Source organism: Osmerus mordax, chromosome 7 (assembly GCF_038355195.1).
Source record: "Osmerus mordax isolate fOsmMor3 chromosome 7, fOsmMor3.pri, whole genome shotgun sequence".
Lineage (NCBI taxonomy): Eukaryota > Metazoa > Chordata > Actinopteri > Osmeriformes > Osmeridae > Osmerus > Osmerus mordax.
Window position 1 is genome coordinate 15,425,455 of NC_090056.1, and position 19,553 is coordinate 15,445,007.

Genomic DNA, 19,553 nt, shown 5'->3' on the forward strand with positions numbered 1-19,553 from the left:
AAAACCTGCCTCCCCTTCCTCCCTTCCTCCCTTCCTCCCTTCCTCCCCTCCTCCCCTCCTCCCCTCCTCCCCTCCTCCCACCACATACCTCCATCGTCTCCTCCCTACTTCCTCCCTCCGCTCCTCACCCAAACCCCCCAACCTCCCCTTTATAGGAAGTGAAGGCAGGGCTACATCCTGGTGGGGCAGGAAGTAGTGAGGGTATGGAAGAGGCCGCACATCCTGGTTGGGACAAAAAAGGGAGAAACCCGATTACATCATCCTGTTATTTTATTCGCTAGGCTTGGTGACTACATGAGAGGAGAGGTGAGCTATGTATCAGACTCACTGTTATTCATCACTATTGATGTATGTCTGAATCTGACAAATTACAGGGAAAACAGAGACAGAGATAGAAAGAGAAAGAGAAAGAGAGAGAGAGACAGAGAGAGAGAGAGAGAGAGAGAGAAGAGAGAGAGAGAGAGAGAGAGAGAGAGAGAGAGAGAGGGAGAGAGGGAGAGGGAGAGGGAGAGGGAGAGGGAGAGGGAGAGGGAGAGGGAGAGGGAAGGAAGGAAGGAAGGAAGGAAGGAAGGAAGGAGAAAGATGGAGAGAGAAGGAGAGAGAGAGAGAGAGAGAGAGAGAGAGAGAGAGAGAGAGAGAGAGAGAGAGAGAGAGACAGACAGACAGACAGACAGACAGAGAGAGAGAGAGAGAGAGAGGCCTTGGAGACCCTCTAGTATGAGTCTTTCATGTGGTAGAGTTTACAGTGAGACTGGCTGTTGTATTGTGCCCAGGGAGATGTCATGCTGAGCAGATTTCATGTAGCCATACAGACACAGATGGCCTATAAACTATAAACTATAAACTGTGGGGATTGGGAAAATCCCCTTCACAACCACATGCATTCACACTTCACTCTTCACTCTCTCTGCTTGTCACACCAGCACACACATAACACACACACACACTCAAAGTAATGTATACACAACATCCAAGGGTCAAAAAATGCAGGCATACACAAATGAATATTCAATTGCATACCATGAAGACAAGAACCCAAACACTGAAAACCTCCCTAACACAGATACACAAAACACTGAATACCTCCCTAACACAGTTACACAAAACACTGAAGACCTCCCTAACACAGATACACAAAACACTGAATACCTCCCTAACACAGATACACAAAACACTGAAGACCTCCCTAACACAGATACACAAAACACTGGACACCGAAGATGCAATCACATACCATGAAAACCGACATGTGTGGTGCATGGATGCACGTACACACACACACACACACACACACACACACACACACACACACACACACACACACACACACACACGTAAATACATACATACTTACAGTATGAACACACAAACTGACAAACCCAAACACACACAGACGTGAACACACAAACTCACAAACACACACACACACACACACATCCTCTGCTGATTTCCAGATGGGAGAGAGAATCAGTGCTGGTGTTGTTTTTTCCAGTACGGGTGGTCAGCAGAGGGTTAGGTGTCCACACACACACAACACACCTCTTCCTTTCAACATCCTTCCTCTTAACACACACACACACACACACACTCACATTGACATCCTGAACTTCCGCAGGAGTTTCTTAGTTTTTCACATTCCATTTACTTACTACCAAACTCTGTAGCACGGTATCAAAGCTTACAGATTCCTAGGATACACACTCATAATTGCACCCACACACACACACACGCACACACACACATTGGTTTAATCAAATCCATAATTGTGTTCCATGGATTTAATAATAACAACAATTTAACTGGTGTTCAAATGACTTTTCCTGTCTAAGCTGTGTGTTTATCGCTGCATGTGTGTATGTGTGTGTATGCGTGTGTGTTCTTCCTTGTTAAAAATGTTTTTATTTTTGTCTGCGGTTTGGAGTAACAGATCTTCCCAAGCCAACTCATCTCGACGGCTGATCACACCAAGAATCAAATCAAATAGTCGAGGATCAAAGGCCCAACACAGAAGACACTGTTTTCCTCCCTTCCTTTCTCTGTCTTTATCTATTTTTGACATTTTTCTTTTTGTGTCTGGAACATAAGCTGTATAATGACTGTATTATGAGATTGTTTGAATTTTTTATATCGATTTTTTGGCATCAACACGTTGCCGCATCTAACTGAAAAGACAGGACGCTGAGTAGAATAACATTAAACAACACTGACATATTTGGATTATGAACAAAGTGTCAAAATCTCAAAAAAACATACTCTGCATCCTGACAAACATTCTTTATTTTGTAAATTATCTTTAAAAGCATATATTTATTTACAAATGCCCACTTTTTTGGAAAACAAAGGACAAATCTTTCAACAGACAACAAGTACACCATACTGTAGGTTTGTGTGTGACATGTTTGCGGTCTTGAGGATAAAATACTGAGGGATTGTGTTTTCAATTTGACTAGTGATTTAACTGCCAACAGAGAAACAGATTTTCTTTAGTTCCAGTTTTCCTTCAAGTCACAAACATTTCTCCTCTTTTGGATAATGATTACCAACGCCCAGTCAGTAGAACTATCCCAGAATGACTCTACAAATTAAAACTGCAAAGTGTTTGATGAAAATAAGGAAAATGGTTAAATCTTTCTCACTTTTTCTCACTGATTCATAACATAACATCTGATTTATTGAAAAAGAACAATCCTAGTAACCCAAATGTCTTAGTGATAATGTTAATGATCCATAGTTTTGGATCAACACTTTCGATAAAGCACATGGGGAAAATGATGTGTGAGCACCTTCCCCCTCTTCACTCTCCTTATATCACACTCTGTCACATTTAGCAATTTTTAAAACTAAAATGTCCGTGATGGTATTTAAAATATACAATTTATGCAGTGGTCTTCTAAAGGCCTATTTTGGACCCAGTGCAAATAGAACAGGTGTTCATGGAAATAATTCTAAACACATACAAATAAAGAATTTACAGATAACTGATCAGCTGTATTATAAAACAAATCTTCATCTTTGTAAAAAGAAAATGGTCACCATTCGTCTTCTACAGAATGAAACGAAGTGAGAGCTATCATTTTAAAGCCACAGTCCTGAGTTAGTGGAACAGCACTATGCCTCTCCAGTTAGCTCTGAGTTAATCGTTTGGAAAATCAGAGCGTGGCTTTGTTGTTACTTAAAAGCTTTAGCTGTTGTTGCGCTGCGATCAGCTCCCTTGGATAATGAGTGTAAAGCAGTAATGTGGCCCAGGCTGTGGCCCAGTCGGCACAGGGATTCTAGGTGCGTTGTCTGAGAGCTGCCCCAGTGGGACAGCTTCATCTACCCAGTTATGCAGGCACTGAAGTAAACAGCACTGCTGGTGTCCGACAGGGCAGAAATCAGTGGGCTGTTCCCTTCCTCACACCCCACGCCACGACTCAGAACCTTGGCCCCACCCCCAATGCTCCCAGCACCATTGCCGTAGCAACCCTCCATCCGAGTCCGGCTGGCGTTCAGGTACTGGTCAAACTCGTGGCGGTCCACCTCAGACCAGAACTCAGACGATGGGTTTAGTTGACAGGGAGGCTCTACAGGGGTGGAGTCAGGGTGGTTTTGGGGGGGCAGAGAGAGGGTGGTGGTGGGAGTGAGAGCGATGGAGGAAGAGGAGGAGGAGGTCTCGGGAGGAGGAGACAGCTGTCCCAGATGGGATGTGAAGGCAGCCTGCGCTGACATGTGGTTAGTCCATTGGTTGTAGTAACCAGGGACGGGGCTGCTGGACTGTTGGTGTGATTTGATTGGCTCAGTCAGGCTGACAGACACTTGGGGGTAGGTAGCATTTGCATGCTCAGGGGGCAGGCATTTCTCCTGAACTGGACGACACAGCATTGATCCCCTTTGACTGACATGGTGGGCATGACTAGAGCCAAGGCCCTGACTGTGAGAGTGGTTCAGAGGACCATGGGGATGGCTGCTGTAGTGATGGTGGTGGCGGTGCTGGTGGTTGTATCCACTCCAGGCCCCCATCCCCCCCACCTCATCCTGCATGTGTGGAGGGAAAAACACCCCCTCTCCCCCTCCATCCTCCAACATGTCCAGGGGGGACATCTCTGGGGTGGGCAGCCCGTAGCTCTCCAGCTCTGCTCCGGGGTGCTGCAGGTCCCTGAAGTGTCCCAGTGAGGGAAGCAGATGGTGGGGGAGAGGATGGTGGTGGTGGGAGTGTCCTGGAGGTCCGTAGCCAGACCCGTCTCCAGGCCCCCCCATGCTGCCTGATCCTCCCTGGGTCAGGCTGTGGAGCAGCAGGCTTGGCTCCACCCGCTTCAGCTTCTTGGCCTGCTTCTTCCTGCGGGGACGGTACTTGTAGTTGGGGTGGTCCTGGAGGTGCTGCAGGCGAAGACGCTCTGCCTCCTCCACAAAAGGACGCTTATCCTGTGGGCTCAGAGCCTTCCAAGACTGACCTGGAGGAACGCCCAGACACACAATCAGAAGAGAACAATATTTTCAATGGTGAAAGAGAATGAGGAGAAACATGATGTCATAATTCAGACTAACAAGAGTTACATAGTCCTCCTGATTGACATTCCAATTTCATCGTAACCATCATCTTCTTTTAATAATCATAATCATTATCCTCATTATCAGCAACATCATAACTTTTATTTTAATTATCAGCACGAACCAATTCAGTGTTAAACCAGGGCTAACAGATTGTCAGGTATTACTTCTACACAGGTATTAAATATTATAAATACCAAGACTACCACATCTGTTGGAACAAATGGTTAAATGTTGTTAATTGTGCAATATGGTGAGTTAATAGAAATATTGGTAATTTCCAACGTACAATTAAACTAGTAGTTATTTAGTTTTTGTTTTACAATTTTAGCCATCTGAGCAGAGCTAAACAAAACTCATGAATGATTTTATATTAGTAACTGTATTAGTAATATACTGAATGAACTTTAACAACATGCAGTCAGTTGCTAATAATCCATATATTTTATGGGCATTCATTCACAATTATACTTCACTGTGCTTGTCTTTCAATGTTCAATGAAAATGTGTGAAGAGTCAAACTATTTTCATTAAGGCTGTTATTTTCATGATGGATGTTTGCCAGAACTACTTCTGTCTCAGATAGACTGTTTCAAAACTTCTACGGTCAATGTTTCCTGATATTCTCAGTAAGTCTCTGACTGTAACTAGACTAACATTGCAGTTCTTCTCAAAAAATGGTTTACATTATTTAGTTTGTTTTGTAAAGCAGGCTGCTAAAGAAACAGCAATAGAATATGTTTTGAAAGTCTACAGGGACATGTCATCTAGGACACGACAAGAGTAGTCATTTGTGTTTTGAAATCTTTTGTGTGTGTGTTTATGTTTGTTTGTTTGTGTATGTATCTTACCCAGCATCTTGCTGAGCACAGCATTGTGGAGGTCTGGGTTCTGCAGAGCCAGGCGTTTCCTCTCATCTTTGGCCCAAACCATGAAGGCGTTCATGGGCCTGCGGATTCGCGACTCCCCCCCTGCCTTCCCATCCATGCTGCCCAGGATAGGAGCCCTTGTTGGGGTAGAGTCCGGGCTCCTTGCTCCTGTCCCACAGCCAGGTCCTGTCCCTGTCCTTGCCTCGGTCCGTCCCCCAGCTCCTACTCCCAGATTTCCAGAGGAGAGGGGGCTATGGTCAAAGCCAAGCCCAGGATCAGACCCAGGGCTGGGGGCCGCAGTCCATGGTCGCTCTCCCCTGCCTGACAGAGAACCAGCCTCTTGACAGTAACTAGACTCAGATATATTCATTCCAGCAAGACAACCACAGATTATTCTTTACTCCAATTGTTCAGTAAATGTTTTTCTGCGTGGGTTGTGTTTTCTAATGCTGAACACAGACACTGAGAAGAGAGCAGAGCGCTGTAACAGTGGACTGAAGGAGTCAGAAACCCCAAACAAAGCATTGAACTCTGAAGAGAGTGGGAAGACTCAGCAGAAAGAAAAAAAGACAAAAAATGACTGTACAATCCCAAATGTTCCACAACTTTGTTCTTTTTCCCTCTCTCTCTTTCTCTCTCTCTATCTGTCTCTCTCTCTCTCTCTCTGTCCAGAAGAACAACAGGCCCTGTCTGCAGTGCGGTGTCCAGGGTAGTTTTCCCGTATCCCAGAGTTTGAAAGTTGTGGTGAGGCTTGATAAAACACTTGTGTAAATATATACCAGGCCTAGACCAATCAGAGGCCAGCGAGGCCAGAGGGAGGGGTCAGTGGTGGGAGAGTTAAGGGAAGAAGCCCCCCCCTTTGCCCTGCCTCCCCCCCCCCCCGACCCCCCTGTCCGCTCATACAGGGAAGATGTAATCGGAGAGGCCCATTGTTTCTGCCCAGATGATAGAAAAGACACACATACAGGCTTAACCAGCCACACTGTGTGTGTGTGTCAACCTGCCATGTAAACTCTGCCTGTGTGTTTGTACACATACATACATGTATGTGCGTGTGACTCTAACAGAAGACTGCCTGTGCCCCCCCCACCCCCCTCCACCCCTACATGTGAGGGCAGCACAGTGGTGAGAGCAGACCACAGCTGAGACCAGGCTCATTAGTGGTGGGGCTCCAAACAAGCACCAAACCTACAGAGAGAGAGGGGAGGGGGGGGGGAGTGAGCGAGCGAGCAAGAGAGACAGACAGACACAGAAAAAGGACACACACACACACACATGCACACAGAAAGAAGATGAGTTGAACAATGCCATGCAGGAGGTCAATAAACTGCTTCCTCCAAGCCTGCTGAGAGCCACCTTAACAGGCCCTGAGGACAATAGAACAACAGTGCTGGGTCAGAGACAGACACAGCACATTTTGTAATACTTAAGCTGCACATCTTTAAATATTCCAGTACTGTTGCATCTACTAGGAATGTTCTATACTGTCTGTGCAAGTAGTCTGTTTGATGACCGACTCCGAGGGCATCACTGGGGCAACCAATTGAACCTGAACAGGACAGGATGTAAGTTCAGAGGAAGTGTATCATCAGAGGCCGATGGTATAGCCGGTAGTGAAAGTTGGATACGTGACATGCAGGGCGCCGGCAAGCCACTCCCCCACCCCCGCCTGGCATCCGCCCACACAGTGGCATCCGCCACTCCCCCACTGCCCGCCTGTCTGTCTGCTGGGTGTCAACTCCCCAACACCACTCCTCCTCACCCCGTCGTAAAGTCCTTGGTGGAATTCTCTCAGGTTCTTTAACGACCCCCGCACCCCCACCCCATCCTTCAGGAAGTCAGGGATGTTCCTGCTGGCTGACGTGGCCTCTCTTGATAACATCAGCCCCAGGGGTTCAGGGAGAGAGTAAACGTGTGTGTGAGTGTGCGTGTTCAATGCAGCAAGTGAGAAGGTGGGGAGAAGAGAGACCCACCCAGCCTCTCAGGGCTACTGTACCAGTGGTGGCGTCTGATCCAGAGACAGAGAGCTGGCCTGCAGCCCAGCAGCAAGACCAGCGCCCCCTCCACACCATCGTCTGCCTCCCTGCCTGTGTGTGTGTGCAGAGCCGGGGCACCACACCTACACCACAGAGGAAATTTGGCCGAGACTCCAGACTCTGTGGCTGGAGGAGCTCTCACTGCCCTGCTCCACTCATCTCTGCTGGAATCACACACACGCGCACACGACGACGACGACACACGCGCGCGCACACACAGACACACACACACACAGAGAAGAGTCAGACAACAACACAATGGCATCGTGATGGAAGTGTGTGTGTTTACGCCTGTGTGTGTGTGTGTGTTTATGTGTGGGAGAGGTCATGTTCACACACAGTGCTATTTTGGATCTGGTGAAGAAGGGAAGTGTGTTGATGGATGGGATACACCGTGTTCGGGAATCCCCCACCTCCAGCTAGCCTGCCCCTCTACACACACTCACACATTCAAAGAAACCTGAACTCACCTCATTACTCATTAAAATGTACATTAAAGATTAAAATGAAGAAACACATTACATACATTGTTGGTAAGCCTGTCTGTATATTTGTCAGTCAGCCTGTCTGTCTGTTTGCCTGTGAATATGAACCAGTAGATCATTTAACATCATTGTCCTTGACCAAGCGGGTGTGGCTCAGGCCACTTTCCCAGGGTGCACCTCTCCTCTATCTCCTGACCCCCGGGCTCTGTCTCCTCTCTGTCACCTCCAGATCTGAGCCGTGTGTGTCAGGCCTCGTGGAACAGAGACCAAGGAAGCAGGCTATTTTAAAGCGGAGAGAAGAAGGAAATCAAAAAGGATTAGCTTCTGGGTTTGGTGGGAAAGGTTCAAAGTTAGCGATGATTAACAATATGCTTCCAGTTGATAAAGACTGTGTAGCGCTGCCAGGAATAGCTGCTGTGTCTATAGAAGCTGACTTTGCACTTGTGGGAGGTGGTGTCCGGATTCTACGTCCATCAACTGTTTTACGTGGTTCGCTATGCGTCAACAAACGACTTGTTTTAACATTTATTGGAGCAGGATAGTGAGAGAGAAAGGGAGCATAATTTCTCAAGTGACGATTATCCAAAAGGTACAAATTAGAGTGACTGCAAAAACCACCAAGTTCAGCTATTTGTTGAACCCACTCATTAGTCAGTTAATTAGACTCTTGGGTGCATGACCATGGTTCTAATTTGTAATAACAGTTCTGTTGTTACTTTCATTCTGTATCCACTACCAGTATCCTGCTTGCCAAGCCTGTGTCTTAACCATTAGACCAAAAAACACTTGTAGGGCCTACGTAAAACAAACCACTACAAGTCCCAGACTAGGCTGGCTTCAGCCTCGACTGAACTCCTGAACGGTTTTGTAGTATGGTGGCGCCTGTGTGACTTTGCTTATTCTCATGGCGTCGTCAACTTGCACGCATCTGGTGTGCAACCCTGCGCATGCCTTTATATCCCACGCTGATCTCTGATCAAATATGTTTGCGTTCAGTCCAAAGGAAACATAATGTACGTGCTTAGGCTTGTATTTGTGAAAGACAGATGTATCACGCCAGCCGGTTGGTCGAGGTTGGCAACCGAGGATGTGTGAGGCAGATAAGTGGTCAGAGAGCCACGTCCAGCTGTACGCCCCCCTGCAGTATTTCACGTATTTCTCTCTTTCCCAACAAAGGATCCGTCTATTTAGTCTGTAACTTTTGCCGTCCCCATTTTCCCTCTCAAAGAGTGGGGCTGCCTTTTTGTAAACTCTCCCACATTTTTCTCCTTCTTATTCATTTCCGGGGGAACCAATATCTTTTAGCCATCAACAAAACGTGTTTTCAAACCGAAAAACAACTGCCCTCAAAAAAGTCCCTGCCCTAAAAGAAAAAATGAGAGCCGCTGAATTGTTTAATGCCATGAGAGGAGCATGCTACGGGTTAGATAATCAGGGACCTTTGTGGTCCATGTGTGGGAATGTAAATCAGATGGGGTGATTCCAGAATACCCTCCCCTAAGTCAATGCTATCAGCGGGGGACACACTCTGCCTTGGCCTGGACTCAAGGGCCAGGCGATAAGGAATGGGATGGGGTCTGTGGCTGCACAACGTAGAATGACCTTTGTAAGGCTGTGGTGGACTCAGGGCCGGGGGGGGCCGGGAGACAAGGGCTGTTGATCAGCACACGGCAGCACAGCGCTGGGTCTGGTGGGGGGGAAGGATCCACCGAGCCGGGGGGGCTGAACAGGGAGGGGTCCTCATGGCTCAGTGTCTCAGCTTGTCTTTGTATGTGTGTGTGTCTCCTCTCCTCTCTGTACTGTATGTCTCCCTGTGTCTGTCCCGCTGTAACGCACGTCTCTGTGCCTCTCCTGTCGCCAGTGTTTGTTTTACGGTTGGTTTGGTCTATGCTCAGACCCGGCTGAGTCTGGACACTGTTAGACAGCAACAAACACCCCTACCACAGCCCCTAACCTCACCCTCACCAACAACCAGCCTCTCCCTTCTACATTCTCTGACCTAACTGCTGCTGCTGGTACAACAGTTGTTTTGGAAATGCAAAGTGTGATTTAAACCCTAAAAGATAATGATATTATTTGGAGCAGAGAAAGCTCATCGTGGTACCACCAGATAGTTCCACTGTGGTTGACAGCACTCTAATTGCATGTCCCCCCCTGCAATAAGAGAGGAGAGAGGGAATCGGGAGAGAGGGAAAGAGGAGTGTCTCTACTCTGAGAGGTGGCCATCCCAAAGAAGCAGACAGAGTCTCCAGTATTTAGTTTGCCACAGAACTTGGGAAACTATTCTGTGGTCGTTTAGCTATTTGGAAAATGTTAAATACATGAGGGAGGGGATTACAAACTACAGTGTGTGTGTGTATGTGTGTGTGTATGTGTGTGTGTGAATAAAAAGAGGAGAGAGAGAAAGTGTTTGTGTCTATATAAGACTACACCATTGCAGGCTGCAGAGATGGTAAACATAGTCCAGTTACTGAGGCTCCTCACAACAATTAGGCTTTAAATATAGATCTCCCAGTGTTGCCTGGGTCTCAGGAGAAACATGGCTGACCTCAGGACCAAGCACTGGGAGCACTAGGCACTAACACAGACACAAACACATGCACTGGGGCACATACTTGCTGACATACACACATGCACAGGGAGCATGAGGACAAACACACAAGTAGCTGACAGTGCCCTCCAGAGGCAAGAAAGCAGGCATTGGAAAACAAACACACATACTATAGAATTTCAAACGCACAAACCAATACACGTAAACACAAACTCAGACAGGAACAAAGCAGCCACAGTACAAACATACATGTGCCTGCGTGTGAACGACAAAGACAGAGGTGAGAGGTCAGCTGGGTAGGAGGGACCATGCCTGACAGTGATGCCTGGACTAGGCCCAGTGGGCAGTATACCATATACAGGACCTGTAAAGTGGACTGGAGTGGACTGGTAGTCTCGCCTCTGGGGAGACATGAGGCAGAAGGCTGGGGGGAGGGGGGTTGTTTCTGGCAATTGTGCTTCTATGGGGGGTGATGAGTTGGGTGGGGTGGCAGGGGGGGGGGTCCCTGACTGGAGGCCCTCATTGTTCCCGACCATGATGACGAGTGCTGCTTTTCACTCTTACATTAAGATTAGAGCGCATGTGTGTCGGCTGGCCCTTTCAGCACCCTCCTCACCACCAACACACACGCATCCACACGGCCCAGACCCCTACCAACACACACGCATCCACACGGCCCAGACCCCTACCAACACACACGCATCCACACGGCCCAGACCCCTACCAAGGTCCACTCTTCACACGCCCAAAGCGCATTCACACACACACGCACACACACTAAAACACAGCAGGGTACTAGACAACAATAACATAGTGCTGACAAGCCATAAGACCTGGAACAATGAGTGCAGGCATGCTGAAAGACCTGTTGTCTGCTCCATGCTCCACCACCCAGGCCATCACACAAACACACACACTGGTGGACACCACCCAGTGAAAAAATTAAAGTGAATATCACACTTACACTTAGTGAATTAATAGATGAGGGCTTGGTTGTCAGCATAGCACAGTAAAGATAGGGGCACAATAACTTCTCTGACAGTGAATGTAGATCTGATACAGAGGTATCTGATTGGCTGGCCACAGCAGCCATGTGTTGTTCACGCTCCAGCAGGCTGACTGATTGATCCCTGCCGTAATCCTTCTAATGACCTAGGATGCTACACAAGAGGCTTCCTGACCATGACACTACAAAGTAGGTCTTCACAACGAGACAAAACACATGCTGCTCAGGCACAGCTGGACGGGCAGTCGCATGTAACTTTGGAATTTGGTTTTGATGTGCTATTCCTGTGTTTCATACTGTAAAGTGGAGTGAAAGAGAGAGATAAAGAAACAAAGAAAGAAAGAGTTCCACGGCACTCCCTCCTTCTCCTAGTGAAACCCTCAGGACACCACCTCACGTCTGTCATGGGCGAGGGAGGGGGAAAAAAGAGCACAAAACAAAAGAGAGGGGAACATAAAGAAGGCATGTGTATCTGATGTTTGCAGCAGGCACAGGGGGAGGAAATGCTGCTGGGGGACAGGGGAGTGTGTGTGTGTGTGTAGGGGGTGGGAGGGTGAAGAGGGAGAGCGTGTGTGGCGTGTGAGAGTCGGCAGGCGCGGGCCTTCCCACACTGCACCCTGCACCAGAGCAATGGCCCAGTGGCCCTCCTGAGCCAGGCTGAGGGGAAGTCCTCCACTAGCTACTCCAGTTGAGAGGGGTCAAGGCTGGACAGAGGGTGGGCCAATGAAGGTGGGGGGAGGGGGGGTACAGGGCAGACATAAGAGAATAAGAGGAGGGGGTTGTAGAATAGAGGATCTGTGGGGGCCACAGAGGCAGGGTCGGACTGGCCGTCGGGAGAGTCGGGAGATTTCCCCGAACGACCGGTCAAACGGCTGCAGCATAAAAAAAAAAATATATATATAATAATAATAATACACGGTCGTGGGCCGGTCTGCGTTTAAAAGTCCCGGGCCGTTTTTCAGTCCCAGTCCAGGCCTGCACAGAGGCAGGGTGTACAGAGAAGAGAGAGTGCTGGGTGCAGATGAGGACATACTGAGGTAGAGCAGTGCCACTGGTCTACATGTTGTTGGAAGGCATGTTCCCAGGGTAATGCCTGAGATGGGAAATGAGGAGAAGAAGCTGGTCATTGTGTATGCGTGTTTCCTGCTACTGCAGATTGGAGCCAGGACATTCCCTTTACACTGAGTCACATCAACAGCCAGGAGAAGAGAGGGTTGGGGGGGGGGGGGGCAGACTTAATTCCTCTCAGTCAGTCAGTCAGTCAGGTTCAAACCCTCCTCAGGTATTGTCAGTGTAACAGTTTAATTTCATCTGCTGACTAGAACAGTGTGTGGGAAGTCTTTACAACTTTAAAAACCTTTCCTCTCTAAACTTACATAAACAGCAACTCCATGTCATATTCAGAGTTAGTCTACCATATTGTCATATAACGTGAGTGTACTTTTGGGACAGATTTGTTGGTTGTATGGTACTTTTCAGATTTAAATAAATACGATATTTACACACAGTATTTGAAAATACTTGCCTGTGGTCTACTAAAAAAGAGGCAGGGTTCTGTGCTACATGTGTTAGGAATCAGGAACATGTCTCATCTCAGACAGAGAGGACCCTAGACACAGGCAAAGGATAAGGCTTCTTTGTTTGTTGAGATGATAATGGATGACTTTTGATGGTCTCTTTCTATTCTCTCTCTCTCTCATTTATTCTATTTTTATTAAATAAAGAATTGCTTCTTGGTATCTTTGTTTTCAAATGCAGTTTGAATCTGCCACTGACTCAGAGAAGAGAGACTTGGTAGAACTCTATTCCAGCCTGTAAACCTTTGTGCCGGTCGATAGACTGTAGTTGCATGATGATCCATCTAAAAATATAGCCTAATCCAGTTTAGCTCAGTGATTAAATAAAATGTAAAAAGACAGTTCATGTCCTTGCACAGAGTCCGAAATTCGTGTCCGAAATGTTCACACGTTAAAAAATAAATACGACCTCACGTTGTCAATCGCGCTTAAACACTGCCTCCGAAACTTTCGTCCGTCAAAAAAAAGTTCGGATCCGGTTCGATTTTCTGCGTTTTTTCGCATCCATAGCCAGCATTTTGGTATTTTTGGCAATTCAGAGCAACCGAATTTTAAGGTTGACGATTGCGAAAAAACGCATACGAAAATTTCGCACTCAGTGTGCAAGGGCCTTAGGCCTGAAGAAAGAAAAATCGATTTTAACTGACCTGTAGATATTTTAATTAAAAAACACCGCCATCTAGAGGTGTATAAAGGTCTACTCGTAACGAGAAAATGACAAATGCCGCCACGCAGTGGTAGTAGATCGAAGTGCTTTAGGCAACGCAAATTTCTACATCCGCTGTGGAAAAGTTGGTTAGCCGAAGCGGGGTGGCTTATGAGGCTCGAGCCCCGAATGTTTTCTCAAAAGCCCCAAATCTTTTAGGTTAAATGTTGGTTGTAATTTTCGGGAAATATCCAGTCCAACGTAATGTTTACACTACATAAAGCTCAAAAAACAAGTTTGCGCTCAAATTCATGTTAAATATGTTCGCGCGTGCGCATAACCGGTGGAAAATCCGATGTAAACTCAAATCAAACCTTGACTAGGTGCTAGGATGGGGCTAAAACCCGAATGTTTACAACGTCTGGCTCCGCCCCTGCGTTGCCCTATCTCGTTTCCATAAAATCGACATCGCGAAAACAGCATGCAAAGACAATATTTTAGTCAAATAATGTTATTTCCCGTGTAACCATACTTGGACTTTATAGCATTACAGCCTACCTGTAGAGGTTAACGGCCAATGAGGCCAGAATTTATCAAGTCCATGAACTACAAGTCCCATAATGTAGTCGGCAGTCTGGTGAGATAGCGCCGTTGAGAGAAGTGGATGTAGGCTATTCGGAAAACAGAGGGGAACGAGAGAGGTTTTTTTCCTCACAGATGGAGGTTTATCCGTAGTGGACGAGGAGCACGGTCGCCGAATTTGAGCAAAATGGCGAAGGACCAGGAGGTCGAACGCATTGCTAAAAAGCTGGACAAAATGGTGCACAAGAAAAACACGGTAAGTTGATTTCGTTTGTGTGGAGTCACATCGCCCGCAGCATTACAGCATCTGAAATCAGGTAGGCATGCCGCCGTGATGCCCTCCGCTGCACCTTTGTGAGCAGAGAACATTCTAGAAAGCACGTTATGTTTGTTTTGGTTTTCGACGGAAACAAAGCTGTCTTAAAATTCAAAAACATAGTTTGGCTACTTGTAGTGCATTATAATACGGTACAATGTAGCTAATAGAAAACCGAAAAATCGTATGAAATTGGAATAATACTAGTAAATCTAGTGATGGGCAGTTGTGGGTAGGTATTTAAGCAAGATTATCGACCTCAACTATTAGACCAATAGTTTAACCAACCTGTTTAATTCCAGTTGAAAAGATGCTCTCAGCCATAACAAGCATACTGTTTTTATTCCTGTACTGTAGGTAGGCAACTTGCAATACTGTCTACGCCTAATCACCTATAGCCCAGTTTAGCAGAAACGCAGTCATTTTTGCACATCTTTCAATCAAAATTGGAAATCACTCTCAAACAATTTGAATCTGTACATATTCGTTAATGTAGGGCTCTTGTAGTAGAGCTGATTTAAGTATGTACACTTAGAGTAGAATGAGATGTGTCCATTGGCGTTCCTATCCAACCAGCCACAGTAGTTCATTGCTTAGGTCATGTGATAACTTAGGTCAGTGTTACACTCCCTCTTCAAATGTGAAACTCTTGACATACTTGAAAACATGGAATCAGGCGAACTCCTAAGATATCCACAAAATATGCTTAAATATGCCAACAAGATTGTAGTAAAAATATTATCTTAAGCACATCATTGACATTTTAAAAACACACCAGTGCACTTTGTTTTAGGTGATTTATTCTAGTTATCTGAAGATTGTGTCACATTGTGTCAGGTTTTTTAGATTGATGGTGTTAAATCATTAAAAAGGCCTTCAACGTTGTCTGTGAGTACCCTGATTGCTGATCCTTTAAGTGTTTCCTTATCTTAGGATGGTGCCATTGACTTGCTGAGGGAACTAAAAAACACAAAGATGTCTCTAGAAACTCTCCAGGTGAGAATACTAAAGACTGTTGTAGCTGATGTTTGATGTATTGAAAATCCTTCCTCATTTTTGTAGCTAAAGTCGGTCATGTGCTCTTTTAAGTGTTTTCTGATTTCTGCTTTCACTTCATTCTTCAATCCATCTTAAAAGGTACACTAATCATCTTTAATTCTAAATATATGAAATGTCTGTGTGTGTTCAGTCCACCAGGATTGGTATGTCTGTGAATGCAGTGAGAAAGCAGAGTGTTGATGAAGAGGTCCAGACCTTGGCAAAGTCCTTGATCAAGTCCTGGAAGAAACTGCTTGGTAGGTGCACATATGCACACCCTCCCCCCATACACACACACACACACACACAAACACACAAACAGATGAATATGAGGTATGAATCCTGTGTTTTCTCAGATGGTTCGGAGGGTAAGGTGGAGGAGAAAAGGAAAGAGGATTCCCCTCTGAGGTTAGCATCCAGCTCCAAGGATGGCCCTGGCTCCAGCGAGAAGATGTAAGTTCCCCCCCCCCCCCCCCCCCCCAATAATGATGTCACAGTTCAAGGAGACAAGTCATCAGCTAGCTGTCTCACTTAGCTTCTGTACACAGAACAAAATGGTAACTTATTGATCCCTTCTCTTCACTTCCTTTTCTCACTCCTTTCCCCCCCTCCCCATCAGTAAGAAACAGGAGGCTCCAAAGACCCCCGCCACCCCTACGACCCCCACCACCCCCAGGTCCACATCCTTCCCTCCTGCCCCTGTCACCACAGACAGCGTGCGTACCAAGTGTAGAGAGCTACTGGTGGCTGCACTGCAGACAGACGGTGAGTGTGTGTGTGTGTGTGTCTGGCCTGGCTTCCAGACCCAGAGTGATTTAAGGATTAAAGAGGCGTAAACTCAAACAAATACAACCTGTGTTTAATCTTCCAGATGACCACAAGACCATCGGAGCTGACTGTGAACACCTGGCTGCTCAGATAGAGGATTATATCCTTTCACAGCTACTACCGACGTGTGTGTGTGTGTGTGTGTGTGTGTGTGTGTGTGTGTGTGTGTGTGTGTGTGTGTGTGTGTGTGTGTGTGTGTGTGTGTGTGTGTGTGTGTGTGTGTGTGTGTGTGTGTGTGTGTGTGTGTGTGTGTGTGTGTGTGTGTGTGTGTGTGTGTGTGTGTGTGTGTGTGTGTGTGTGTGTGTGTGTGTGTGTGTGTGTGTGTGTGTGTGTGTGTGTGTGTGTGTGTGTGTGTGTGTGTGTGTGTGTGTGTGTGTCATATCAGTTACGTGAAAGCATCTGCCGGTGTGGCTGGCTCCACTTAAACCTGAGTGTGTGTTTCTGGGGTTGCCTCCTTGACCCCCTGCTGGCTCCACCCATCTATCAGGAGTTCAAGTCGACAGACGTCAAGTACAAGAGCCGCCTGCGGAGCCGCATCTCCAACCTGAAGGACCAGAAGAACCCGGACCTGCGACGCAACGTTCTCTGTGGAAACATCTCCCCTGAGCGCATCGCCAACATGACCGCCGAGGTACGGCTACTGTGGCACTCACGCCGCGTCGCTCATTATCCAGTAGAGTCCAGGATGTATCTAACTGGAAGACTGTGTGTGACTAGGAGATGGCCAGTAATGAGCTGAAGGAGATGAGGAAGGCCCTGACCAAGGAGTCCATCAGGGAACACCAGCTGTCTAAAGTAGGGGGCACAGAGACGGACATGTTCCAGTGCGGCAAGTGTAGGGGCAAGAACTGTACCTACACACAGGTAAGTGTAACAATCACTCACACACTCACGCATGCTTTTCTGGGTCACACACACACCACTGTGTGTCTTCTTGTGTTTCAGGTGCAGACACGCAGTGCTGATGAACCGATGACCACCTTTGTGCTGTGCAACGAGTGTGGGAACCGCTGGAAGGTAACACGGCCGATTTGCTTTCATGTCTTTGCTCCTGTCCAGTCAGATCTGGTCCATGTCAACATGGTAAACAGTGCCTCTGCAGTTCCAGAGCTTGACCACAGGGGGTCAGTAGGTGCTGGTGAGCAGTGGTGCCTGGTGTGGAGTTAGAGAGAGGATGGGGTTCACAGTCAGAGGTGTGATGTGGTTTTGAGGAGGGGTTGATTGGTGCTCTATGTGTGAGGAGCAACCACTTAGTCTGACAGCTCATCTTCCAATAGCCTGAATAAAGCATAATCACACAAAATCTGACGCAACAGGCCCTCCAAGGCCCAGTTATGCTCCAGTAATGAACTGCACAGTTCTAATCCTCTCAAACGAGACCTGTGTCAAAGAGGACGTTTCTTCTGAATATTATGAGCATGCACCCTTCCTGTCCCCCTAACTGGGGTGTTCCGAGAGTCCCCTGAACTGCTCATGACTCTCTGAGAGGGGGAAAAACATTTATAAGTGACATCATATTTGACACACTAGTCTGTTCACTTTAGAAAGCGCTCTCTCACTCCCCTTTTCTGTTTTTCTTTTTCCTTCTCTCCTCCCCCCATCAGTTCTGTTGAAGTTCCGAAGAGACTGGATTTGCCAACAAGAACACCACAAGCTGAAATATGGTCACAACTGGCATATTGATTTTTTTATTTGGCTTTGATATATAATTTTTTTTATACATTTTCAAGATCTGTAATATATTTGAAGCAAATATAGCCAGGGATTGTATTTTTTTTGCCACTAAATAGCACTAATTTTAAACCATTCGGGCTTTAGTGTTGGTCGTTAGACTGTACTATAACAGTTCTTCACCTGGCCTTTCAGATGAACTACCTCTGTCAGAGTACTTCAGACTGCTTGCTGTCTTCCTCCCTCCTAGCCTTGAGGTCCTCTGATTGGACATGATGTAGGATGGGTCTCAATAAGCTTGTCTCTTCACATCTTAAATCCACCCAGTCCTCGTTAAGGAGCGATGCAGTAGCAGAGTACTCGGACAGAAGTAGTTGTGCCTTTTTGTTTGTGTGTCATTCAGTGCTGTGTTTAAGTTGCCTTTACTGTCCGTCAGAACAACGACCCAGGCTGTGTAAAAGAGGCTTGAAGCACGTCTGTTGTCATGTGGTTCACAGACTGATCCGGTTAAAGCTGCAATCCCCGGTTCCCCTACAGTATCTGTCTGTCTGATGGTGCTGCTGAAACAGCAACATAAGTGCTTTTCTCTCTACTGTGGTACTAAACACAGCTTAGGCAGGATCTGTTCTTCTGACTGCAGACTTCAAATGCCCTTTTAGGTTCCACTTCTCTAAGAAAGCAGGACACAGGATGATCTAATTCTGAATAGAGTAATAGTAGACATGTTTTGAAATGTATAGATTAGTGAAAAAAGGAAAGAGATGATTTTCCTCCCTTCCCATCTTTTTTTTACTAGTGTGGTGTGAAAGGATAGATTGGGGACAGGAGGATCAGAGAGGAGTGTATTTGATTACAGCTGTTGACTGCTTTGCCAATTTTCTTTTCATATTTGTTTTCATACATGTGATTTATTTTGTATTCATGTAATAGCCCTCCTCCCCCAGGACCTGTGTCTGAGTATAAAACGTGTAAGACGTGTAAGAAACTGAATGTGTTTGAATTATTTCTATCTGACACAGCAACACCTATCAAACAGGGAAACAAACAGTAATTGTGACCTGTTTGTAACAATGTCAGAACCCTCTGATTTAAAAAAGGGTTATGGAACATTCCAGAAAGAACCCTGTTTAGCTATGTAGGGTGCCGAATCCCTAAACAACATGATCCTTAAGGTACTAGTTAGAACCTTGTTTGACCCCCCTAATTAAGACTTGAACCCCCCCAAAGAGGTAAAAATAACAGGTCTGGGGAGTCGATACATTTATATATCGTTCTTACCTGTAATCTTAAATATTACTTCACGCCTTGGAGAAGAAGCTGACCCCCCCCCCCCCCCCCCCCCCGATTATCATTGTATAATTCGCACTCTGTTTCTAACCAAACTAAATAGAATCTTCCTGAGATTAACAAGCGTTTGGCGG

At 46.5% G+C, this 19,553-nt stretch overlaps 2 protein-coding genes across 3 annotated transcripts; one reads left to right on the top strand and one right to left on the bottom strand.

The window, feature by feature from the left end:
- Positions 1-2,267: 2,267 nt before the first annotated feature.
- Positions 2,268-14,302, bottom strand: sox18 (SRY-box transcription factor 18). 2 transcript variants are annotated; one of them, XM_067239746.1, is made up of 3 exons: positions 14,256-14,302; positions 5,379-5,618; positions 2,268-4,430 (listed from the first exon to the last, which is right to left on the bottom strand). In XM_067239746.1, exons 2-3 carry the CDS (start codon positions 5,512-5,514, stop codon positions 3,316-3,318), a joined length of 1,251 nt encoding a protein of 416 aa, XP_067095847.1. In that variant the 5' UTR covers positions 5,515-5,618; positions 14,256-14,302; the 3' UTR covers positions 2,268-3,315. The 2 variants fall into 2 exon arrangements, with proteins under 2 accessions (XP_067095847.1, XP_067095846.1); XM_067239745.1 differs by lacking the exon at positions 14,256-14,302 and having other exon boundaries at positions 5,379-6,116.
- On the top strand, positions 14,161-19,117 carry tcea2 (transcription elongation factor A (SII), 2). Its single transcript, XM_067239747.1, has 10 exons — positions 14,161-14,535; positions 15,529-15,591; positions 15,785-15,890; positions 15,990-16,086; positions 16,253-16,398; positions 16,505-16,561; positions 16,938-17,092; positions 17,179-17,325; positions 17,407-17,478; positions 18,066-19,117. Exons 1-10 carry the CDS (start codon positions 14,467-14,469, stop codon positions 18,072-18,074), a joined length of 921 nt encoding a protein of 306 aa, XP_067095848.1. The 5' UTR covers positions 14,161-14,466; the 3' UTR covers positions 18,075-19,117.
- Positions 19,118-19,553: the final 436 nt, after the last annotated feature.

Coding starts and splice junctions, on each gene's coding strand:
- sox18 (XM_067239745.1), bottom strand. CDS start 5,766: ATGAATATATCTGAGTCTAGTTACTGTCAAGAGGCTGGTTCTCTGTCA. Junction 4,431..5,378: donor TGTGCTCAGCAAGATGCTGG/GTAAGATACATA, acceptor GCGTTCCTCCAG/GTCAGTCTTGGAAGGCTCTG.
- tcea2 (XM_067239747.1), top strand. CDS start 14,467: ATGGCGAAGGACCAGGAGGTCGAACGCATTGCTAAAAAGCTGGACAAA. Junction 15,891..15,989: donor GTCCTGGAAGAAACTGCTTG/GTAGGTGCACAT, acceptor GTGTTTTCTCAG/ATGGTTCGGAGGGTAAGGTG. Junction 17,093..17,178: donor TCGCCAACATGACCGCCGAG/GTACGGCTACTG, acceptor GTGTGTGACTAG/GAGATGGCCAGTAATGAGCT.